Here is a 27,731-nt window from a genome sequence, read left to right as displayed (position 1 = left end):
TCCCACCATATCGATTTGTTAAGGAAGAAACTATCCTCAGCTTGCTATGCTATAAGATCTGTTTCGAATGAACTCAATGTAGCATCTTCCAAAATAACATATTTTTCTTTGTTCGAGTCACATCTTCGTTATGGTCTTCCTGTTTGGGGTTCTGGTACAGCTGCCCAATTCGATGTTATTTTCAAATTACAAAAAAGAGCAATTAGATATCTGTTTGGCCTCAGAAGAACAACATATTGCAGAAGTTACTTCAAAGATCACAGAATTTTAACCCTTCCATCTTTGTGTATTTTAGAAACTGTTTGCTTAATTCGTAAACATCTACATGTCTTTCCACCAAGACCTAATTATGACTACTTCACGAGAAATTCTACGTTTGACGTCTATATGCCGACCCCGTCCTCTGAGTTAGTAAAGAAATCTATATTATATTCCGCAAAAAAACTTTACAACCATCTCCCTCTACAACTTAAATCTGCAGCATCTTTCCCCAAATTCCGTAAACTGACAGAAGCCTACCTATCTGAAAGACCATATTATTCAGTAGAAGATTTTCTTAATCAATAACTAAGAAATTACAGTACCCTTTGCAAAAGTAGTATTTTTATTATCATTTTTTTTTGTCTATATTTGGGTGTCATATGCAGCAGCTTAACTTTTAAACTTATTAATTACTAGGTAGACTATGCATTTGCAATTTACTTAAATTTTGCAATTGATTACTTCTGTTTAACTTCATTATTATTGTTATTATTGTAAATATATTGACAATTTATGTAATTTTTGTAAATTGGATTGTTATTGTTTTGTTTTCTTGACTTTTTATAAGCTTTGTCGATAAAATTGTACAATTTTTCATGACAATAAAGCATATTTCTATTCTCTTCTAGGGTGCATAACAACAATGGAGAATTGAGTTTTTATTTAGTTGTCAATAATTTTAACTACAATTTTGATTATTATAAATTAAAATACGAGCGAAAGTGAATTTGAAGAAATTGAACGGGCTTGGGAAGAAGGGTGTTCCGCAATTATTCCCGAAAAATCCAAAATCCGTTATCAAAATACCTACCAAAGTTTTAAAAAATGGTGCGAAGGCAAGAATTTAAGAATCGAATAAAAGACTCTATTGGCATATTTCGTTCAAAGACATATGCAGTTAAAAGCTCCTGGAAGCCTCTGGGCAGAATATTCAATGATTAAATCCACCGTTTTTCTTTATGATGGCATTGATATTTCCAAGTTTTCAACTTTGATCGCGTATTTGAAGAGAAAAAATTTTGGATACTACTAATGTATGCGATTCTGCAGGAGTTTCTGTTAGAAGTGAAACCACAGCCCAAACAAGTGGGATTTCATTAAATAATTTAACAAATTGGACCATAAGTTTCAATATTAATAAATAGTTCGTTAGTTTTCTTTATTCTTTCAAAAAATAAATTAAAATTAAGAGATTTTTAACTCGACGGTAAGTGAATTACTTACCGTCGAGTTGGAGTACTTACCGTCGAGTTGGATTACTTACCGTCGAGTTGTTAGTAAATGTCACCTACTGACGTAAAATCTGTCACGGTAAACAGTCAAAAATTATCAATCGTGCCAAAAGTTATATTTTGACTTGTTTATTAAATAATATTGATTTGATAATTGATAATTGATTTAAGACGTCAAATTAATAAAAAATATTTATTGTTTATTATTTGTGGAAGATCCAAGACAGAATGCATCAGGTTATATTCTGTAATCCAAGTATTTTGTTGTTTAATATTATGTTCAAAACTTAAGCAAGCGTTCCATACTTACAGTATATTATTAAAAAAAATAACTTTATAACTTTCCTCTTTTCTCGATTAAGTATTAGTTTTTATTGTATAGTATATAAATTATTAAAATCACTGAATACATAGTTAGTCAAAAAATTATCATAATTAAAACTTAATTAATAATTTAAGCGATTATACAAGTAACATTTATCCAAGAACATTCAAAAAGACATCTCTTTAGTTAATGATGACAATGTCATTGTCAAGTAATGTTTACATATCTATACCATTGAGAATTTTACTACACGTAATTTGCCGTGTAAAGAAAGAAAAAGTAAGGATAGCCGAAAAAAATTTGCGCCTACACTCTTAACAACGAAATATTTGAATCACAGAATATATCCTGGTGTATTCTCAGGTTGGATGTTCCATAAATAATAAACAATAAATAACTTTTTATTAATTTCACGCCTTACATCAATTATTTATCAAATACACTATAAATATTATTTAATAAACAACTCAAAATATTCCTGAAGCCGTGTAAAATATTTAAAATTGTCACTGTCTTGTCAACACACTATGTTCGACTGAGTGCGTTGTATGACAAAGATAGCGAATGTTTGATTTGGAAAATGTCACCACAGATATGGTGTTCATTTTTTTCGAATCCTGAAAAAACTAATCGATATTTTTAAAAAAATTTAAACGCATGATGAAAGATTACGTTATTACCGAGGGCCGAAAGTCCCTTAGAATAATCAAAAATTTTCCTTTGAATGAGATATTTGAAAATAAAAATCACACTAAATTTTCTCGTTTTTTCACCCCTCTATCTTATTGAAATAAACATTATAGAAGTTCTCAGGGTCTTTCGGCCCTCGGTCATAACATAGTCTTTCATTTTGCGTTTAAATTTTTTAAAAATACTTAATAACTTTCTCAGTATTTGAAAAAAAAAAAGAATGCATTTAAATAGGATTAATAGTGAAAAATTTTGCGCCTATCCCCTTAATTTCAAGTTTTACGCGGATTCTATAATTCTATTATCCTTTTTTGTAAATATGGAAAACAAACATCCCTCGAGTTACAAAGTGTTAACACAGTCAAATATTCTTTTTATATGATTTTCTTGTCAGCTATATGTCACACAAAAATGTATAAGTTTTTTGTTTTCGTAGTTGTGATATATCATGTATAACTCGGCCAACTCGTGTCACTTTCGAGATTAATCTTTTAGAGTACCATTTTAATTTCACGCACCAAAGCTGATGTGATGTAAGTGAAATGTCGGACAACTCCGGAGTTTTCTCTGACCTGATAAACTTATAGTCAGCAGAGAATAACGTATTGAGGGTTTTGTCTTCGCTAACATGATAATAAAATCAATATCAACGAAAGTATTGTCTCTTCAATCGTCTTTATAATATTGTTCTTTGCAATATTAGAATATACAGGATGTTTGGTAACGAATGGGTACATAGCTTAACCTTAGATTCCTGAGGTTTAAGTGGGTCGATTTAAGCTAACTTACTTTGGAACCTACGAAAGTTGATAATAACCCAAATACATGGTGTCAAACTTTTATTTTACTTATTCCTAAATATTTATACATTCTATACACTTTTTGAATCAAAACTTTTATTCTCTTAATATTTTTACTTAAAAAAATATATTAGATGCATTTCGCTAAACTCAACCGTTTTCGAAGTACACGCATTTTTCCACCTACCTCTACCGAAAGTATACTTTTCCTGACCGGATTGTAGGGAGCAAGGTCGTACTTTTCCTCCCTAGGGAGGAAAATTAAAAGTGACGTCATGGTATGTCATTGATAAAATAACTTATTGGCGACCTATACAATATTATGTATTCCAATATTATCTATTACGTAAGTATCTACACATTTTAACGTTTATTTATAGAGCACCCTGTATTTTGCAGAATGGTAAAAACAGTAAATTATTATTTTGATTTAACAATGTTTACATTAATAATTTGAGTTATATTTGACAGTTGACAGTTATACTGTACCTACTTGTTAGTTTTAGTGCTCTAATAAAGCCAGTTAGTTATATAAATAAATTATTTAAAAATGAAAAATTTACTTGATATTTGAGGAAGGTGGAAAAATCATATGTATAACATGGGAGTAAAATGCCTTTTCCTCCCTCGAATGATTACTGCCCTCCGCTACGCGTCGGGCAGTAAACTTCATTCTCCAGAGGAAAAGTAGCACCTTCCTCACTTGTTATACAAATAGCTATTAAATGTGCGATACAACATCATTTTTGCATAATATCATTGTAGTTACACCCGAAAAATAAACTTGAAACCTCATGCATACATGCACATTTAAAATAGGTGTGCCTGTTCTCATATTTATGTCATTGCATTACAAATTCCATTTGAAGGAATTTGCGATAGATTTTTGGATATAATTATGGTTTTAAGTTTATTTTTCGCGTGTATAACTACAACGATATTATGCAAAAAATTATTTTGCATTTCTGATTTAAAATGCGTTTATCTCGAAAACGGTTGAGTTTAGCGAGATGAATTAGCAAAATAAATGTAATATACTTTTTTAAGAAAGATAATAGGGGAATAAAAGTGTTGATTCAAGAACTATGTAAAGTTGGTAATAAAAAAATGGACGTATTGAATGGGCGCGTGAAAAACGTATATGGCGTCCCATGCGTTATCCCATGCCTATCAGGAAGTATTTAAGAATAAACAAAATAAAAATTTCACGTTGACACCCTATATTTCGTTTATTATCAACTTCCATACTAAAGTAAGTTAGCTTAAATCGACCTATTTTAATCTCGGAAATCTAAGGTTAAGCTATGACCCAGTCCTTACTAAACACACTTTATAAAGTCCAGAACACTTTCTGTTGAATTTCTATTAAAAGTTGAAGCAGCGTTTAAGTCAAAATATTTTTCATAAAAATAAAATCAATCTTTCAACAACAAACATATGGATGTGCCATGGGAGCTAGCAAATCTAGTGCAATCGCTCAGTTAGAGCACCTAGAAGAAATTGTTCTAAATAAAATAGATTTCGATGTACGTTTTTTTATCGTTATATAGATGACTGTTTGAGGGCAGCAGCAGAAGACAAAATGACTATTTTGTTAAATGAATTCAATAACTTTTACCAAAAAAACTATAATTCACACTAAGTTGAAAAAAATTGTTAAATCAATTATGTGGAAAATATTTGTAACTATTTGCAAAGAACTGAAATATCTATTCAAAACAAATGTTACATTATTTGTTCTACGAGTTAAACATAGGTAGGTATTTCAAAATTTGGCAAATAGTTATTTATGTATCAAGGGCGTAAAATAGGCGTTTATGGACCGCGACGTGTAAGTGTAGTAAACTATTAACACGTAAGGTCCATAAACACTGTTTACGGCCGAAATACATAAAAATTTTTATGCACAACTGTTTTAATGATAATTTATTAATAAAGATACAAAATTCCTGGCACGATCGTCTTAGTGATTATTTTTTAATGCTTCTTTTTCTTTCCACCTTTTGCGAGCAATTTATTAAAAATACCGATTCAAAGGTGCATGAGTTTTATAGCTCAATTTATTAAAACTCATCCTGTATAACAATTCACCGAATTATTTGTATTGGTTAGTTAATAAAAAATGTCATATTGAAAGAAATATGTGTAAGACATAATAATATGATAGAACAGTAATCTCTATAGCTATGTTCGCGTTACCCTAGCAACAAACTAAATAAGTCAAGAATAGTAAGCCGCTATTATTTATCGTATTGAAAGTTTCATAACACATTTTTTAAGAAGTTCTTTTATAATGGAAACTTGTGACGATGAAACATTTTCTGGAACACCACCGGAAATTGTTAAAGCAGCAGAAGATGCAAAATTAAGTTTACAACCGGCTAAATCTAAGAAAATATACGATAAGGTCTACGATGAATTTGTTAGTTGGTGCAAATTGCAGAATGTTAAAGACGGTAATTATACAGAAAATATATTTCTTGCATATTTTCTGTAGAAGTCTAAATGCCGTAAGCCGTCGTCTCTATGGTCATATTATTCGACGTTAAAAGCAACTGTAAATTTGCACAATAATGTAAACATCGCTAAATATTCAATATTGATAACATTCTTAAAACGGAGATCAGATGGTTATAAACCAAAGAAATCTAAAATTCTAACCAGAGAAGAAATAGAATCGTTTTTGGTAAATGCTGCAGATAATTTATATCTTGATTAGAGCTCGGGAAATATGCAAAATGCATATTAAGTGCATATTTGCATATTTTGGATAAATTTTGTAAGTGCATATGCATTTATTAAAATTGCATATTTTTAGACTTTTTTACATTTTTTTTGCATAGATGCATTTTAAAGAGACAGAAGTCTCAGATCTAAACAATAAATCTGAAAATTCTCGTGGAACCACTTTCTGGTAATATCCTTAATATCTGCCTTTTACAATTTATAAGGCGACGAATAAAGGAGACGAAGGGGACTCTACAATATGTAGTAACATTTTGCTAGTGAAAACATTTTGTTATTGTTAAGTGATGCTGCGCCATATGATCAAAGGTGGACAACATTTAAAAATATTTTTTTCAAATTTGTTACTTGTCTAGAGCACGCGTCTGCTACAAATAGAGTAGCAGGATGCTACATTCTGTAAGGATGGAATTTAAAATGGTCAATACCCTTCTATCAAATATAAAAACATATTTTTAAAAGCATTTCTGCGCGTATAGGTGTATAAAGATCGTTTACCTAATGTGTCTTTACCACCTGAACTTGTGATAAGTAGATGGAGAACATGGTTAAATTATGTAAATTTCTTAACGGATAATTTTGAGGGAATTAGAGACGTCCTTTGTAGTTTCGACGTAGACGCAATTGAGGTGCTATGAAAAATGTGTGGATATTTAAAAAAACCGTTATTAAAAAGTATCTTGACACATACAGTATTCAAACACATATAAGTATTGAAATTATCAATTAATTAAATGAAATAATTAAACACCTTGGTGAAACCAACAAAGTGTATCAAAAATCTGCACGGTGTTAAAGAAAAATGAGGGATGATAGAGGGATGATAGAGGATGTGAAGATAATTTAATTTTTTAGTTAGAACCCTTAATTAAACAATATTTTAGTTTGCTTCTTTAACTTCATGTGAAGTAGAAAGAAGTTTTTTCGTGTATGCTTAAACAATTACAATCAGACATACCTACGACTGTTCTTCTGTAGAAAATTTAGAAAAACGTTTAAAAATGTATAGTTTTAATAACAATTGTAATAATAAAAATAATTACAGATGCCGATATGGATGTCAAGCCCAAGAAACCATCCAACACCTTACAGCGGGCTGTCAGGCATTTGCTGCAACTGAATACAGGCAACGGCATGACGCAGTGGGAAAAATCCTTCATCAAGAGATAGCGATCAAGCTGGGACTTCTCCAAACGGACTATCTCCCATATTATCAATACGTCCCTGAGAGTATGCTTGAGGATGGCAACTACAAGCTATACTGGGACCGCACTGTGCTCACAGACCAAACAGTGGCACATAATAGACCAGATCTCGTACTAGTTAATAAATTAACAAGACAAAAAACACTAATTGATGTGGCGATACCTAACAACAATAATCTACGTAGTAAATTTACTGAAAAGATCTCCAAGTACAGAGATCTGGAAATTCAAATACGAAGGCAATGGAGAATGCAAAGTACCCAGACGATACCGATTATTATGTCTACTACTGGAGTCATTCCGAAGACCCTCCTCGAAAGCATAAAAAAGCTGGGTCTGAATGAACATCTTTATAAGACCATGCAGAAAGCTGTACTACTCGCGACGGCCAGAAGTGTACGAAAATTTTTGGGAGATACACCTGCATTCCAAGTCACCTAGGGCTCGATAACACGGAAAGAGTCCCACTAGAGCTCAATCCTTTTGATACCGTATGTATCTGGGATGAGTCAATTTTCCCCTTAGAGAGAGTGTGAGCCGTATGGCTAAATCTGGAAAAATAATTATGATAAATATAAAGAATAAGAAATGAATATTAAACCAGGGCGGATCTGTAAAAATATTAGTACATTTGGACGTTGAGAGGTGACTCAAATTTTTTTGCAGAAATTGCTTGAAAATAACTGAAATAATAATATTTGAGTTATCCTCCCTCTCAAAAAGGTCCGGAACATTGTTTAAATAATCAAAATGTAAAAAAATTAAGGAAAAATTCGATTTTTTTCTTCGTTTTTTGATTATAACTTTAAAAGTATTCATTTCCGAGAAAAGTTGTACTGACATAAAAGTTGCATAATTAAATTTCCTACAATATTGGATTGGTTAAAAATTTAAAAAATAGTCACCCTTGTTGTAAAATAGCAATAATTGCGAAAAAACTATACAAAATCAAGTATTCGCATTTTACGTTTTTTCAATCATTTATGCTACACTTAGGACCTTCATATTTCACCCAGAAAAACTTTATGATACAGTAAAACAATATTGTAAATTTCATTAAGATCGGTTTAATAGATTTTGCAAAATAAATTTTGCAATCCAGCTTTCGAAAAAAAAATCGTTTTTTTAAATTGTTACAGGACTGAAAATAAAGCAGATAGCAAGTTGAATTTTTTTGCGTATAAAAGTGTACTGTACCTTTTATTTGCAGTTTGCAAGATTAAAATCGATTAACTGCCACGGCGTTAGGAATTTTTTTAAATAAACATTAATTATTGGTGCTACGCGCAGGACAGCGGATAGTTTGCTCTGATTGGGCATTTCAATGACCTTTGATAATGATTGTTACATTTTAATTTTTATTACATTTCGATATAAGTAAATAAATTTGTTTATTGCAAAATAAAAACACATACTCTATCCTTTGAAATAACACTTTTGTCAGCAAAATCTTTCTTTGTTCATATATTTTAACTTAGAGAATAAAAGCTTATTATTTTTAAACATATGCAATTGTTTAAACAATGTTTCACAAACAATAATAAAATTAGTTTGATTTTTGTGGAATTAAAATATTAAAATACAACAAAATATAGAGTAAGAAAATAATATATTAGATAAAGATTAGAAGAAATTTTGGTGGAAATCAACTTTTGTGAATCGAACACCGCTGTCCTGCGCGTAGCACCAAAAATTAATGTTTATTTAAAAAATTTCCTGACGCCGTGGTAATTATTCGATTTTAATTTTGCAAATTGCAAATCAAAGGTACAGTACACTTCTATAAGCAAAAAAAAATTCAACTTACTATCTGCTTTATTTTCAGTCCTGCAACATTTTTAAAAAATGAATTTTTTTTTGCGAAAGCTAGATTGCAAAATTTATTTTGCAAAATCTATTAAATCGATCTTAATGAAATTTACATTGTTGTTTTACTATATCATAAAGTTTTTCTGGGTAACATATGAAGGTCCTAAGTATAGGATAAATGGTTGAAAAATGTAAAATGCGAATACTTGTTTTTGTATGGTTTTTTTCGCAAATATTGCTATTTTTCAACAAGGGTGAATATTTTTTAAATTTGTAACCAATTCTATATTGTAGAAAATTTAATTACACAACTTTTATGTCAGTACAACTTTTCTCAGAAATGAATAGTTTTAAAGTTATATTCAAAAAACCAATAAAAAAATCGAATTTTTCCTTCATATTTTGACATTTTGATTATTTAAACAATGTTCCGGACCATTTTGAGTGGGAGGATAACTCAAATATTATTATTTGAGTTATTTTTAAGCAATTTCTGCAAAAAAATTTGAGTCACCTCTCAACGTCCATCTCAAAACAGATGAGCCCTGGAATATATAACGATGTAGGTTATAGAAATTTCAATAAATATTTTTTATGACTTTAGCATAAAATAAATATTTTTTAGCAAATACCTCGACAGTCCATTGGCATCAAATAAATAATTAAATACTTTCAAAACAAGGATTACTGCGTTTTTTTATTTATATGCATTAAATGCATAAAAGCATATTTCAGTGCATATTTCAACTGTTTTTTGTGCATATTTGCATGCCTATTTTAGGGTTTTTAACTGCATATTTCCCGAGCTCTACTCATGATAAAAGTAAGTTACTTGCTACTTGTTTATATTTTAGAATATTAGACTATTATTTTAATTGAGTATTTATTGTAGGTTGCACTAATTTTTGATATTTGTGGGGCATGCCGTCGAGAGGTTATAGCTAATATTTCAATAGACGATATTCAAGATTTAGGAACAACATTGCTGGTAACCATTCGAGAGTCTAAAACCAAAATTTACCGTATTTTTAGTGTAATTGACAAAGAGCAGAAGTCACCAAGTTATCTCTACTTATACAGGGTGTCCCGAAAAGAATGGTCATAAATTATATCACACATTCTGGGGTCAAAAATAGTTCGATTGAACCTAACTTACCTTAGTACAAATGTGCTCACAAAAAAAGTTACAGTCCTTTGAAGTTACAAAATGAAAATCGATTTTTTTCAATATATCGAAAACTATTAGAGATTTTTTATTGAAAATGGACATGTATAATTCTTATATCAGGAACATCTTAAAACAAAATTATAGTGAAATTTGTCCACCCCATAAGAAATTTATGGGGATTTTGTTCCCTTAAACCCCCCCAAACTTTTGTGTACGTTCTAATTAATTCATTATTGTGGTACCATTAGTTAAACACAACGTTTTTAAAACTTTTTTGCCTCTTAGTATTTTTTCGATAAGCCAGTTTTTATTGAGATGCGGCTTCTTTTTCAATATATTTACGTAAAAATTTTATGGGGGTTTTGTTCCTTTAAACCCTCCTAATGTTTGTGTACGTTCCAATTAAACTATTATTGTAGTACCATTAGTTAAACACAGTGTTTTTAAAACTTTTGTCTCTTAGTCTTTTGTTCATAAGTCACCTTTTATCGAGATGTAGCTTCTTTTTCAAAATATACCTAAAAATGTAAATTATAAATAAATTTTCAGATTATTAACAGGTCTCTATAACCGTACTTAACCATATACAAATATGTGGTGGATTCGACAAATATTCAAAATATCTCGATAAACACTGGCTTATCGAAAAAGTACTAAGAGGCAAAAAAGTTTTAAAAATAATATGTTTAACTAATAGTGCCACAATAATAGTTTAATTGGAACGTACACAAAAGTTTGGGGGGTTTAAGGGAACAAAACCCCCATAAAATTTGTATGGGGTGCACAAATTTTACTTAATTTTTTTTTAAGATTTTGCTGTCGTAAAAATGCCACATGTCAATTTTCAATAAAAAATCTCTGAGAGTTTTCGATATATGCAAAAAAATCGATTTTCATTTTGTAACTTCAAAGCGCTGTAACTTTTTTTGTGTGCCCTATTGTATATAGGTAAGTGAGGTTCAATCAACCTATTTTTGACCCCAGAATCTGTGGTATAATTTATGACCAACCTTTTCGGGACACCCTGTATAGAAAATATGCTGCACGACGTACTACAAATATCAACCACCAAAGTTTTTTTGTATAGTACAATAATGGCAGATGTTCCAGTCAGGTCGTTGGAAAGAATACGTTTGGTCAAACTCCTTGTAAAATAGCGACTTATTTAAAATGAACTACTCCAAAAGATTACACGGGCCATTGCTTTAGATCAGGGGTGGGCAAATACTTTTAAGCGCGGGCCAAAATGATATTTTCAAAATGTCCTCCGGGCCGGAGGACTACACCCAATATGTACGCTAATGTTTTTGGTGGAGGTTTTTCTCTGCCCAAGAAATTTTTTTGACAAAAATACTACAAGTATCATTTTAAATCATTTGGAGAAAGACATTTGACTATTAATAATAATAAAATGTCTTTCTATTGTGTACATGCGAACAATTTGTTCCCAGTAAAATTACGAAATTTTTAATATGGTCCATTATATTAAGCCATAACAAGGATCCAGATAAAAAATGAACTTCAGAAATTCGATCAAGAATAGAGTAATCAAGAGCAGCCTTTTTGAAGATTAGGAAATTTTTGAGTAACCAAAGATTCAATCTGCAAATCTGATATCGGATGGTAAAATGTTATGTCAAGTCAACCATCATAGACGAAATTCAAAGGAGGCAATTGATCTGGTATTGTCACGTACGACGTCAATGGACGACGACAGGCTGCCAAACCAAATTTTAAAATGGACGCCAAGGAAAAGAAGGAAGAAAGGAACGCCGAAACAATCCTGGCTAGGAAAGGAACCTTCACCCTGACGAATGCAACGACTGACAAAGCTGGAAACGGGCAACCGGAAGGCGGAGAGCACTATAAAAATCCGTTATAATAATAAAAATGTTATGTCCATTCTATTCTTCTTTATTGGATTGTTAATGCTGACTTAATGAAAAAGCTGCAAGCTTTTGAGATGTGGCTTTTTAGGGGAATTTTGTAAATACCATGGACCGATCATATTACGAACGAAATGGTGTTGCACAGAATGGAAAAGGAACAGAGAACTTTTGACCATCATTAAAAGGAGAAAGACAGCAAGGAGAAAGGGCACATACTTAGAAATGATAACGCAAGTAAGTTGTTGCAGCAGATGATTATGAAGGGTAAAATCGAAGAAAAAGGGGTCCTGGTAGACGACAAATACCCTGACCGAAAAATATTCGCAACTGGACCGGGTTCAACACACAGACGCTTTTAAGAAAAGCAGAAGATAGATATTCATTATTTATACGAACATTACGAAGACTAACACTGTTGATTTCAGCAAAATCGCATAAAAGAGATTAAGAGCGTAGGCACATAATTTCGGACCAATGCTTTTTAAATGCATTCATTTTTTTTTCGAATCCTAAGAAAACTAATTAATATTTTTGAAAAATTACATTATTACCGAGGGCCCAAAGTCCCTTAAAATAAACAAAAAGTTTCTTTGAATGATCTATTTGAAATTAAAAGTCATACTAAATTTTCTCTTTTTTTATCTCTGTGATAAACATTATAAAAGTTTTCAGGGACTTTCGGCCCTCAGTAATAATGTAATATTTCATTCTGCGTTTAAAGTTTTCAAAAATACTTATTAGTTTTCTCAGGATTCGAAAAAAATGAATGCACTTAAAAAGCATTGCGCCTACGCTCTTAAAAAAATTGCTTGCGGGATTTCTCAATGGGCCGGATAAAATAAGCAAACGGGCCGGATCCGGCCCGCGGGCCGGCTATTGCCCACCCCTGCTTTAGATGATCCTCAGCAACTTTGCTGGCTAACGCAGGTGAGGATATCCTTAACATAAAACGACATGCAGGTTGGAAGTCTACATCAGTAGCGGAAGGATATATTGAAGATTCCGTGTCAAATAAAATGAAAATCGCCCAAGAAATTGTCAATGCTGATATGCCATCTACAAGTTGCTCAAATTGCAGTCCAAATTTGTATGGTGATTCTTTTGGGCATGCACCTTCCACAAATCATACGGACTTATTGGAAATTCATAGCAACTTACAACAGAGCAAAGTAGCAAATCCTAACATTTCTATAAATAATTGTCCAAATGTTGTTCTTCTTCTTCTTCTTTTGCCCTTCAATTCGTCCAATTTTGAACATAGGCTGCCCCCAGTTTCGTCCATTCGCTTCTGTTTAGTGTTTTCTCTTTCCAGTGCGTTCCTCCTATCTTTTTAATGTCTTCTCCCCATCTCATCTGGGGTCGTCCTCTTGCCCTCTTTCCTGTCCATGGTCTCCGTTGTTGTATCGTGGTATTCCACCTATTGTCCGTTGATCTAGCGTTATGACCTGCGAAGCTCCATTTTAGCATGGCTATATGTGGTCCAGCGTCTTTGAATTTTGTTCTATTTCTTACCAAGTTGTTTTTCTTTTTGTCTGTTAATCTTACTCCTAACATTGCTCTCTCCATGGCTCGTTGTGTTTTCATTATTTTATCCATCTTTGCCTTGGTCAAGGTCCATGTTAGGCATGCGCATGTGAGAATTGGGAGTATGCACTGGTCAAACACTCTTGTTCTTAAGTATTGTTGTATTTTTTTATTCTTTAGGGTCCATTTTAATTTCCCAAATCCTGCTCAGGCTAATCTGACCCTTCCTTTTACCTCCGCTGTTTGGTTTTCCTTATTTATTTTTATTATCTGTCCCAATTATATATAATCATTAACAGATTCTATTGTGATGTCGTTTAGTATTACGTTTCTATTATCTTGTGTGTTTATCATTGTTTTTGTTTTGGCAAAATTCATTTTTAGACCTATTTGTTCGGATTCATTTGCTAGTTCGGTTAGCATGGTTTGTAGTTCTTCAAAACTTGATGCTATTACTACTACATCATCTGCATATCTTAGGTGGTTTAGTTTCTTTCCATTTATGTTTATTCACATGTTTGTCCATTCCATTGTTTTGAAAACATCTTCCAGTGCTAACGTAAATAGTTCAGGAGAAATAACATCTTCCTGCCGCACTCCTCTGTTATTTGGTATGGGTTTTGTGGTTTCTTCCAATTGTACTGTCATTGTTGCTTTATTATATAATATTATGTATCTGTATCTGGAATCTATTCTACAGTTGTTTATAGCTTTTTCCTTTTTCTATTGGCCACATTTCCACGCTGTCAAATGCTTTTTCGTAGTCAACGAACGCTAAGTGCAGATCTATATGGTATTCGTTAGCTTTTTCTATTATTGGTTGATATGAATCAAGTTTGTGTGTTAGCCTGTTGTTGATAATCCTCATGAATAGTTTATACGTTTGCGACAGCAGTGAGATGGGTCTGTAATTGTTGATGTCCTTGCTGTCGCCTTTTTTAAATAGCAGGATTGTAAGACTTTCGTTCCATTCGTCGAGTATTTCTACTTTATGTATACAGTGATTAAATAGATTTCTTAATGTTTGTAAGATTTCTTCTTTCCCTTCTTTCAACATTTCAGCAAGGATTCCATCTGGTCCCGGTACTTTGTTGTTCTTTAATTGTGATAGTGCTGCTTCTATTTCATAATTTTCTATTTTTGCTAATGTTTCTGAGTTTACATTCGTGATTGTTTTCTTGATATATTCCTGAGTGTTGAGGTTTGCGTCTTTCTTTGAGGTGTATAGTTCTTTATAAAACCTCTCTATTTCTTCTGATATCTTATCTTTTCTCCTCTCTTCCCGTCCTGTTTCATCCTTTATTGAAATGAGTAGTGGTTTCCCTAAATTTGGTCGTAAGCATTTTAGGCCCTTGTTTCTCTCAATTACTTTCTCGATTTCATTTTCGGTGTGTTTTCTTAGATCTTCTCTGGTCTTTTCCTAATAAGTTTATTTAGCTCTACGTATTCTACTGTGTTTCTTTTGTTTTCGCTTATTAGTTTACTTTTCATTAATTTAACTGTCCCGCTACTTAATCTATTTTCTCTTGTTCTTAGTTTTCTGACACATTTCATTCCCACTTCTAAGAGTTTTTGTTTCATTTCTTCATTAATCTTATTAATTTCTGACTATTTCTTTGCTACTTGTTGTTTATAGTTTTCCCTTAAAGTCTGTCTATATTCTTCTGCGTTTTGTCTTATTCTGCTAGGGTCAATAGCCGTTGGTTTTCTTCTAGCTTTCTGCGTCTATAGTTTGACTATTTCTATTTTGGCTCGTAGGATGTGGTGGTCGCTGCCAGTTGAGAATTTATTAAGTGCAGTTACGTCTTCGAAGATTTGTTTATCTTGGCAGAGGAAGTAGTCTATTTCATTTTTTGTCACCCAATTTGGGGAGACAAATCCTATTCCTCCATATGTTTCGTCCGCCTTTCCTTTGTAATAGAGGCGATTTTCTGATTCTAGTTCTATACACATTTCTCCTCTTCTTTTGACCTCTGACAATCCTACAATGTCCCATTTGATTTTAGTTTATTCCTCTTCGAATTCGTACAGCTTTTCATCTTGAGCCATGGATCTGATGTTATATGTTGCTATGTGTATTGTGTTGCATTCCTTCTTTTTCCATTTTCTGTGATTTGTTCTTGTCGAGCTTTTGACTCTCCCAGAATCCTTGAGTCTGATCGGTTTCCCGATGTGGGACTCCGGATTTCTCCTACCCACCTGGGGTCCATTTCCGCTTTGTTGTAAGTTCGACATTGTTAGTTTGGGGAAAATAGCCTTAAAACACCACGATGGCCAGACGGCTTGGTGAGTTGTAGGGATCACATTTCCTTGATTCCCTGTAACTGTTGTATGGCTATCCCGCTCATACTCGTTCGCCAGAGCCTCGTCTGTTATATAGCAGGAGGCACCGGGTAATTTTAGACTACCACTCGTGCAGGTGAGGTTGACTTTTGGATCGATTGATGTATTGTTGTTAAGTCCGATCCCTTACCTCTCCAAATTGTGTTATAAATATACAATTATAGATGTAGGAAACTCACGTTTGGCTGCTAAAGTTATATTTCTTTTATTAAAATAAAATTCAATAAATAAAAACTTTGTGTTTCAGTAACCACACCCGCCAGCTAAAATTACCGTCCGGCAGGGGATAAAGAAGCCCACGGGCGGTAAAGTGGCACTTAACGCCCGCCAAATGTATACATAATATGGACTTTACAGCCCGGCCGTGCATAAAATATATTACATTTGCCAGAGTATTATTATATACGGAGAATTTTACTGAGAATATCAATTATCAATTTTAGGACCCCAAAAAATACAAAAAAAATTCCGTTTCCCCCTAAAACCCATCATAAACATAGTAAAAAATGGCAAAAATTATAAATATAATAAAATACACATACTATTTTAACAATAATATAAATGGTTAAATACAAATATCTTAATTATACCATATCCCTTAAATCTTTATTTGCAGATACATTTATTTTGATCATTAAATTAAAAGAGACCAATTTACAAAGGATCAATTATATAAATGAGCCTTAATGAACCCGCTTCGCTCAAAATATCTGATTAGTTTTTCATAAATTATGATAATGGAATATAGCTGCAAAAACAACAGGATAAATAACAGCCAATTAGTAAGTTCATTTAAATAATTTGCTAATTTACTACAAAAATATATGTCGCTACCGGTTTTAGCCTCTAGTTGATTTTATTATTCGAATACAAGAGAGCAGGTGTATTGTTAGTACAAGAAATATAAACTGGTCCACATTTTAATCTCTTCGCATAATTTTAAAATGTTTTATTTAAAGTACATAATTACAGTGTATACAAACTTTTATACTTTGTCTGTAATAATTTTAGGTTCTTTTAGTCCGGTGTCTTTTGCATTTTGCATATATAGGCCTGGATTCCGCGTTCCAAAAACGTTTATTAATAGCAAGCTGAAAATTTGTTAATAGCTTAACGGTGTCTAGTCGGACAAACTTTAATATACGGGAACCCTGGAACAGGAGTTTTAATTGTGGAACAGGTTACAGGTTTCGTACGTCAGACTACGAGAAAGTCCCATGTATTTTGTCGTACAGAACTTATAATTGATTTGCTACCCTCTCATTAAACTCTCATGCAAAAATCAGACTGATATTTACTACTAATATAATTCCTGTTATTTGATATGTTCTACGTGTCGGCCTTATTAAAATGCCCAACATATTTGTCGGGCAAACATTTTTTCATATATTATACAAAGTTTTTAATATGTTTGTCATATCAAATATTGAATAAACCTAAAAACAACCTGCTAGTTTTCACAACCATAAACTTGTCAGGATGACACGATTTTCAATTAAAGTCACATTCCACAATTAAAATTTCCCCTGTTCCAGTGTTCCCGTACATCAAAGTTTGTCCGAATAGACACCGTTAAGCTATTAACACATTTTCAGCTTGCTATTAATCAGCTTTTTTGGTACGCGGGCTCCAGGCCTAATAGATCTGGTATAAAATATAAGATAGTTATTACACAGTTCATTGTTTTATGAGAATTCTCCACGAATAATATTATACTTTTGCATTCGCACCAACTAATTCTGGAAAAAGTTATTCCAATCGTGTCATAGAGTCAAAATTGTATATTTGAAGGTATCAATGCATTTTCGGATGACTGAAACCTATGACCATGTGGTCAGTTCTTGATTTAAATAACAGTAAAAAAGTCGTAACACAAGTCTTGACTTAAATGGAATGTTTTTTCAAAACTCACTGTAAATTAACAATCATATCCCAACCAGCATTAATAGTTCTTTAATATTGTAGAGAAATTGCTTCTTCATGATTTCTGTAAGTTGAATGTAAAAATCCATAGATATGACTATTTATCTCTCAGGATATTGAACAAAGTTCCTACTTTGAAAATACCAGTTTGTTTCTTTTGCTTAAGCTATCTGAAAGAAGGTTCATGATAGATTATGTTATAAACAGCACAACATATAACAAATAATAGAGGTACATCTATCAAAAATAATCAAAGTAAAGTAAGATGTCTCAAGTTTGCAGATGTACAGCAAATACAGCACACCCAAGAGATTGACACCAACAAAACCAAAAATCATAATCTAAGGACAACATAAGGAATCCACGAAATACTTATAAAGAAAAAGAATATCAGGGAAAATGGCTGAGAATGAAGTATCAGAAACCGATAACAATGATAACATCGAGGAAAGAAAACCTTATTGTTTAAAGAGAAAGTCATGGCAAGATATGAAGAAAAGAAGAAAGCCCTTTTGAAATACACAACACGACAAAAAACAGGCATATAACTATAAAATGCTTTAAACCAAACAAGATAAGAGGAGCTATAAATAAATCTCAGCCATATAAGTCTCCTGTGATAATTGGGGTATACATGTATATTATCTTCAGCCATATATGTATATCTGATACTTATGCATATTTATGGGATTAAAGGTATTGATAACATACATATGCAAGCTCCTCAAAGCCAGTTTAGCATGGGGGGTCTAAAATATGGCAATAGGTTAAAGTCATATACTTGCCTAAGGTAGGTAAAGTATCAAACCTAGCACCAGTCACATATATTGATAAACCTATCTTCTTTATGAGTGTTAGATGATCTAAATCTAAATAAAAGGCTTACTCAAAGTGAATGAAAAACAAAAAAAAAATAGCTAATGGATTCGACCGTTACTTGATGGAAGTTCATTTTATCTCACAATAAAACACTGAAAACTTTTGTTTTCTATACTTCCACAAAATTTATTATTTACAACTATGTGACTACAGCTGTTTCGGCAGAGTGCCATTCTCAAGTGATATAATTTACAATGTGTTTGCCTTTTTAAGTCTCTAACTGAAGAGGTTGAGGAGTGGGGAGCTGTTTGTCTCGAGTTGGTCATTCAGAATTATATCTGTATTTTTCAGTTTATTAATTTCCACAGATTCTAAAAAAGATAGCTTAAGGCCTTTATTTTGGATATGCAGAATTTGAAACTCTTCATTGAAAGAATGATTATGATCTAGAAAGTGAAGTGCGTATGTAGAAGTGTCTGTTTTTCTATTGTTGAAAGCCCTTTTGTGTTCTGCTATCCGTTTGTCAAAAGTTCTGCCAGTTTGACCGATGTACGTTTTCGGACAGTCACCACAATTTAGTTTGTACTTTGTACACACCACTCTGTAGTTGCTTTCTCTTTCGGCTTTTATTGTTCTTAATATATTTGCTTAAGTTGTTGTTAGTCCTGAAAGCTGGTGTTATTCCTTTCTATTTTATGTATCTGGCTATTTTTGTTGTTATCTTGCCAGTATATGTGAGAGAGCAGAAGGTACTGGGTTCTTTCTGTAGTGGTGGATACACTACTTTCGGGGCTTTCTTATGGAGTTTTTGATTTAAAATTTTGTTAACTGTTTGTTCGTTATAGCCGTTGTTTACTGCTATTTGTTTAATGATGTTTAGTTCTATCTCGAAGTTATTTTTTGTCATGGGAATTTCTGTCGATCTATGTCTATGCATAGACTGACAGAAATTCCCTTCTGTCAATCTATGTCTATGCATAGACTGACAGAAATTCCCATGACCAAAAATAACTTCGAGATAGAACTAAACATCATTAAACAAATAGCAGTAAACAACGGCTATAACGAACAAACAGTTAATAAAATTTTAAATCAAAAACTCCATAAGAAAGCCCTGAAATTAGTGTATAGTCGGTTCGCTAAACTCAGACGCAACTGGCTAGATATTTTAGTCTATAATTTTTTTGTTTTTTGCCAATTATCCACCACCACAGAAAGGACCCAGTACCTCCTGCTCTCTCACACACACTGGCAAGATAACAACAAAAATAGCCAGATACATAAAAAAGAAAGGAATAACACCAGCTTTCATAACTAACAGCAACTTAAGCAAATATAATCAAGTATATTCAAATGGGAAATAAGCCACAATTTTACCTAAAAATGATTTTATTAATAATTTTATTAAAATTATTAATAATTTTATTTTATTAAGCAAATATATTAAGAACAATAAAAGCCGAAAGAGAAAGCAACTACAGAATGGTGTGTACAAAGTACAAACTAACTTGTGGTGACTGTCCGAAAAGTACATCGGTCAAACTGGCAGAACTTTTGACAAACGGATAGCAGAACACAAAATGGCTTTCAACAATAGAAAAACAGACACTTCTACATACGCAGTTCACCTTCTAGATCATAATCATTCTTTCAATGAAGAGTTTCAAATTCTGCATATCCAAAATAAAGGCCTTAAGCTATCTTTTTTAGAATCTATGGAAATTAATAAACTGAAAAATGCAGATATAATTCTGAATAACCAACTCAAGACAAACAGCTCCCCACTCCGCAACCTCTTCAGTTAGAGACTTAAAAAGGCAAACACATTGTAAATTATATCACTTGAGCTTGAGAAAGGCACTCTGCCGAAACAGCTGTAGTCACATAGTTGTAAATAATAAATTATGTGGAAGTATACAGAACAAAAGTTTTCAGTGTTTTATTGTGAGAAAAAAAATAGCAATGGCCACTTTTTGAGATATTAATGGAAAATTTAATAATGATATTTTTGACAAAGGCAATGAGTAGAAGAGGCACTCTTGCGGTAATATGCAGACGAATAAGGGCCTCCCTAGAGAATAGGATAATGCCCCAGATACTTTGGACAACCTTGGTACAATCTTTTAAAAAATCTGTCCACAAAATATTTTTACTGTCTAGGTTACGCTGGCAATATTGCAATTGTTGTTAGAAGCAAATGTCCCAGGTAGATTTTGGGAGAATGCAAGCATCCCCAAATATAGTCGAGAGCTTGTGTAAACAAGGAAGAGATAGTCAATGCTCAATAAACACAAATCCTCCACTGCACAAAAAAGACAGCATTGATGGGCATAAAAACACTGGTGCTGGAAGGAATAGAGATTTCATTTGCTGAAGAAACAGAATACATAGGGGTATATTTTGATCATATGCTTACAGGGAATACTCACATACTGAAAACCATACAGAAAACTGTGTGCAAGAACAAGCAAGAGGAAGGAAAGCTGTATGTAGAAGAAAGTGTGGTAAGAATTGGGAGCTCAACTCAGACGTGGTGCACGAAGACGCAGAACGTTGGGCAATAAGGCTGCTAAGTAATACACAAATGCTAGCATGCTTGTATATTATGGAGTTGACATGCGTGTGTATTACGCGAGCCATAAAAATATCTCCTACAGCGTCGTAGGAGATAAACACAGAGTCAGCAATACATAAACCTGGCCCACAGTTTTGATAATCAAAAGCTAACCGGGGAGCTAAAAACACATATTGTAATGGGGCAACCCTTTGATGCAACAGCTACCGGATATATTATAGCATTGACAATAAATTCAAAATTAGTATATCAGGTAGCGAAGACTGAAAGGAAGGTGTACCCATCGATTAATAATAATAATAATGGTAATAAATTACAAGCATAAAGGAAGAACAAGTGCAGTACGGTCCTTGAAAGGATATAGCGAAGTTATAATATTATAGTTATGGGTTGGATTTACAGTTATATTATAGTTGGATTTATCCGAGTTAGCCGGAGAATGTGGTAAAAATTAATAAAATACAGTTCACTTACGGATAAACTCCATTATATGTAATTGCAAAAACATGAAATACATATGCGTAGTACATCTAAATTACGTACAGTTGTATACAGTATTGTTCATGTCTTGCTAAAAAACTCAGTCAAACTAAAAAAATGCTTTTTTGTCTGATGAAAATCGGTCCGAGTTATCGGGGGCCTACTTATCGGGGTTCAACTGTATATAGTATGGAAAAAAATCCGTAGCGACTCGACTTAATAATATTGATCTATAAAGTGTCAGTTTCAATTTTGCAGTCAAGGAGGATGGATCTAGCATTCCTATTCGCATCTGATTTGGTTCTCAAGAAGAGGAAAAGAAGTGGCAAGGAACAGTGTTGATAAAAAAACTGGTGAAATTTACATTCAAGTCATGCATATGGAAAATCGCTTCGAGCACTCCACAGTGAGCCAGACTACTGCAAATTTTTGTAAAAATTGACGAACAACTGTTTTAACACCTAGTTGCATTTTAAACTATCTGTTAGTTAACTTATACCGAATTGCGATGAATGGTCCCCATTTGCTCTTTACATAGAATGTCATTATTAAATTTTTTGGCAAATATTTTGTGTTTAGAAGCCATAATTTGAAGTTCTTTGACCCAAATGGTTGTAATTTGGAAGTCATTTAGGACAGAGACGCACTTTGGTTCATGTAATCGATTGCAAGCTAACATAATAAATTCTTCGACAGGTAGTATGACGCAAAGAACAGTGTGGATAAACACTGGTTAAATAGACGTCCGACTCATAGATATGAGGAATTGCTCTAAGGATTTAACAGTGATCCAAATGACTACAAAATTTTTTTAAGAATAGATTAACAACTGTTTCAACACCTAGTTGCAGTCGTTTCACCATTTTCACCGTTTCAAAACACTCAAACAAACAACTTTTACAGCGTCTGTAGAACGGCATTTCATTATTGTGGTCAAATACTTCAGGAATTTTCAGATTGCGATCGGTACACCACACACCCGCATCCTGGAAGTAGACCGCAGACTATAGTAGCACCAGTTATTCTTATTATGAGACCTGTAGGTCTGGATCCCGCGTATGAAAAAAAAGTTGATTAATAGCAAGCTGAAAATTTGTTAATAGCTTAAGGGTGTCTAGTCGGATAAACTTTGATATATGGGAACACTGGAACAGGGGCAGTTTTAATTGTGGAACAGGTTAAAAATTTGGAACGGTCACACCCCGAAAACGGCACATGTATTTTGTCCGACAGAACAGACTTAAACTCTTCGAACAGAGATTAAACTCTCATGCAAAAATCAGACTGCTATTTATCACCAAATGGGCGTTTTAATGAGTGGAACATGTAGAATATGTCAAATGACAGGTATTATGACAGGTGATAAATAGCAGTCCGATTTTTGCATGAGAGTTTAATCTCTGTTCGGAGAGTTTAAGTCTGGTCTGTCGGACAAAATAAATGTGCCGTTTTCGTGGTGTGACCGTTCCAAATTTTTAACCTGTTCCACAATTAAAACTGCCCCTGTTCCAGTGTTCCCATTTATCAAAGTTTATCCGACTAGACACTCTTAAGCTATTAACAAATTTTCAGCTTGCTATTAATCAACTTTTTTTTCATACGCGAGATCCAGACCTACTAGTAGTACCATTTTACACTAATCAATCAATTTTAAATTTAGAACAACTGAAGTTTTATTATGGTAGGGGAGCCCAATCGGGGATTTTTGCAGTTACTCGAGAGCGTCAGATTAGCATATGGGGAGAAACCTGGTACCCTGCAGATGTACCTCTACCATATATTGGCTCTTAACACAGGGGAGTTCGTTAAGGGGGGCCCGAAAAAAAATCTAAAAAAACTCAAAATTGTCAGATTAAGATAAGGTAAGTTACGTATAAGTATGTATGTACATACAAAAGAGTGTATATTTAAAAAATCTGACGATTTGATCCGGGCGTAAGAAAATGGGTGAGTCCCAAAGTTTTACAAGAATAAAGCGAATATTTCGCGAAATGAATGACAGATCGAAAAACTAAAAAATATGTGCTCAACATTTTTTAAAGATCTATCGAATAATACCAAACACGACTTTCCACGGAGAGGAAAGTCGTTACACGACTAATACTTAGAGATGGAAAAAACCGACCAGTTTTTACCTAAAACCGGTTTTTTACTTCGCAATAACCGGTTTTACCGGTTGTTTTTTTGTCCAGGTTATAACCGGTTTTTTTCTTTTTAAAGTAAAAACCGGTTATTAGGTTTTTACGGTGATTAGGATTAGGTTAGGTATTATTTTGGATCCCAATCATAATTATTATTCTCAAGTAATTATTCCAAACAAAACCATAATTCAAATTTTATTTTATAAATTATACAAATATACAAACGTGTTAAAAGAAACACATACATACATAATATTTTTTTTGATTCTAGTAAAAATAAAAGATAAATTGCATTATCCAATTTAATTTTAGGTAAAATATTTATGTTGATATTATTTTATTTAAATCCCATTTAAAAGAGTCTGTGAAATTTTTTATAATTTGAAATGGTTGGGTTAAATTGTATATTATGTATTTATATTAATCTTACTCTATATTATATTTAATAATAGTCAATAAATATATATAATAAAATAATAAATAAATATAATAATTAATAGAATAAAATGGTTTAATTAAAAATTGTGTTTTATTTATATTGATATTGATGTTCTTTCGATAGTACTAATTTTGATCATATTGATATCGAGTATCGAGTCGAGTGGAGTATCGCAAACTAAAGTGCATTGTAAATGTAACATTGTAACCTATTGGATTAAAAAACCGAAAACCGGTTTTTGGAAAAACCGGTTTTTTTACCAGTTATAACCGCCAGGTTAAACCGTAAGCAAAAAAAAACCGGTATAACCGAAAACCGGTGTTTTGTCAAAAACCGCCATCCCTACAATACTCAATATGGTGTATATCACTCACACGATATCAATAATATTGACGGCGCCTCAATTTATATTGATGACAATTCAATAAAAATCAAACCGATTTCATCTTCTTCAATACTATTACCATTAATATTATTGTTTCAATGTATTCCTTACACGTTCAATATATTGATAAATATCGATATTGCTTCAATGGGGCTTTTCATTCACAGTCATTTGTTTCGAGCTTATGTCATATGTCTTAGAATCCGTGTATATTAGTATTACATAGATTATACAACATATGACAGAAGCTCGAAACAAATGACAATCGATGAAAAGCCCTATTATACTGACTGTGTAAACTACGCTTTTAAAGTGATTAGGTAAAGAATGACGATCCCAACTCCAGATGTGAATATGTGAATTTCTCATAGTTCCTTAATTCGTGAAAAGTATTAATTCAATTTAAAAATGTAAAACAGTTAGAAATGAAACGAAAAATATGTCAACCACACATTTAGCTTTAAACTGTACGTTTAATTTTCTAAAAATTTCCATTATACAGCCCTAAATTATTCATTTATTCTTTAAAAAAAGTTTTTTAATTCGATTATCCCAATATTAAAATTACCCACAATTCAATTTATATCAACGACTAATGATAAATTTAAAATTATACAAACAATTTAATATTATAATTTTGAGTGGCGAAATATTTTAATAATTGTTATTAAAGTCAAAATACTGGCAGATGTCAATTTATTTAATTGAAGTTTGAGCATTTTATTCTGATAATTAGAGGTTTGTATAAAGCGCTCGCAAATATTCCATACTAATTACCGGCATAAATAATGGTACGTATATCGGGTTTAATTTAGATATTATTTATAATAAAACTTTTACATAATTTATTGCCACTTATGGTATGCTAATACTAATATTAAAAAAACTCTTTTCTACCTTTCTATGCATATATGTATTTAAAGTTCAGCGATTAGAATAAATATATAACAATAATAAAAACCGCTACACGCCGTAAAAATGAGTGGCGCATACAATATTCCAGCTACAAAAGATCTGATATGAATATTACGTGGCGCGAAACTGTATTTTTATTTTGATGAAAAACAAAATTCTAGTTTTATTTTAATATATTTTTTCATAATATTTGCCCAATTTGAAGTAAAACGCACCACAAAAGAGTAACTTTGATACAGTTTGAATTTTGAAACTCTTTTGTGACTCGTTTACTTCAAATTTAGCACATTATGAAAAAATATTTTAAAATAAAACTAGAATTTGGTTTTGCATCGAAATGAAAATACATTTTCGCGCCACGTAATATTCATATCAGATCTTTTGTAGCTGGAATATTGTATGCGCCACTCATTTTTACGGCGTTTAGCGGTTTTTTATTCTTGTATCAGGAGTTTTTCAAAGTTATTTATAAACTAAACGTATAAAGTTGAATGCAATGTTTCTCGATTACACGTTAAGCTTTATAGATGGTCGCCTTTGTCGCATTATTTCCCAAATGATCTAGTATCCATCGAATGTACAATAGATTTTTTTTCTATTCGAAATAGATTGAAAAAAATATTGGGATGGTCGACAAATTAACTCGGATTGCCCGTTGCCAGATCAAATTAGCGTCGTAACCACTACAACTACATAAACCCTTTAGGGAATAATCATTAATTGGATTATACTTTTGTAGCTTAATAACTTCTAAACGGCTTAACCGATTTTGTTCACTAAACATGAGTTTGAAACGTATTGACACGTAGTATCTTATGCATCTAAGGTTAGGTATGATAACTGAAGCTATTACAGGAATTACTGAGCTTGAATAACCGTTTTTTCCATAAGAAATAGATTTGATCATACTTATAACTTAAAAATTCAAATTTTCCCGGAAATAAGGTATACACCGTTAGATTCGTCTAGAGTCCTTCTACAAACGCTCAGTTACTGGCGTAATTCGTAGGTTGAAATTTTGAGTAATTGTCGAAAAACCAACATTTTCAAAAGTTTAGTTTTTCAGATTTTCGGCTATACTGAGCCGTGTGTATGTCTGATGCTGACAGCTTAGACACCATTTGAAAGCTTAATTTAACGCTATTGATTTGGCGTATTTACTGTTCTCCTGTCTCTTCTTGAACCGAAGATATATACCGCCAAAAAATATGCCGTTTTGTACCTGCCAATTCCTATAGCTAACTTATGGGTAGTCAAAACTCACAAACTACACCGGTTCTGAATCGGCTCTCACCACCTCTTCAAACACAGAAAAAAAATTCAGATCGGTTTAACTTTGCCACAAACATACATACATACATACATTCATACATACATACATAGTGTTATGATCTGCTTCTTATTAATTTTATATTAATTATTATTTATTTGATTAATTATTTAATTGTCGCAAATCATACATAAAAAATGAATAAAAAATCTCAGGGGGCCTTTTTATAATATCAAAAAAATGTCTAAATTATCTTACGTTATACTTATCTTCTCTCGTGGGTTCAGTATCTCTTAGTTGATCCTAATCGGGATAAAATAGGGAAAAGAAATAAAGCAAAATATAAAATAAACATACAGAATTGTCTTTTATTTATCAAAATCGGTACTCTAAAAATCTATCAAATCTAAAACCTGTGGACACAGATGTCCGAATGAAATTTCTACCATTTAAATTTATTCTAGTTAAAAAAAAAACAATTTATCGGTTTGTTCCCGATGACTTTGGTACAACAAAATAAACAAAACCAAATTATGTATTCGCAAGATTAGCTATACTCCCTATTCACTTTCTGAAATATTGGAATTTTAATTCCTAGGCCTTTTACTCAAAATTTTAGTTTCCGAACATAAATATATCTTTCACATAAGTTGACTGACCTTTTGCTTCACTCTCTCTGATGTCTTCTCCTGACCCAAAACAGCTCTCCCTCGTTGACTATGTTAAAGGCTACTCATCAAAGCCCTCTCCGTTCTCCAGCTTCAAAACTATCAGCATACCAGCACCAATTCTC

At 32.3% G+C, this 27,731-nt stretch overlaps 1 protein-coding gene across 1 annotated transcript in view; it reads left to right on the top strand.

The window, feature by feature from the left end:
• Positions 1–5,601: 5,601 nt before the first annotated feature.
• LOC126888574 (dnaJ homolog subfamily C member 2-like) overlaps positions 5,602–27,731 on the top strand; it is a 56,483-nt gene continuing 34,353 nt past the window's right edge. The window contains exon 1 of the mRNA XM_050656923.1: positions 5,602–5,764. Coding sequence (XP_050512880.1) covers positions 5,602–5,764 — 163 coding nt within the window. The remainder of the gene's footprint in view (positions 5,765–27,731) is intronic.

This window comes from Diabrotica virgifera, chromosome 7 (genome assembly GCF_917563875.1).
Source record: "Diabrotica virgifera virgifera chromosome 7, PGI_DIABVI_V3a".
NCBI lineage: Eukaryota > Metazoa > Arthropoda > Insecta > Coleoptera > Chrysomelidae > Diabrotica > Diabrotica virgifera.
Note: the sequence above shows the minus strand (reverse complement) of the source record. Positions and strands in the feature narration are given on the sequence as shown.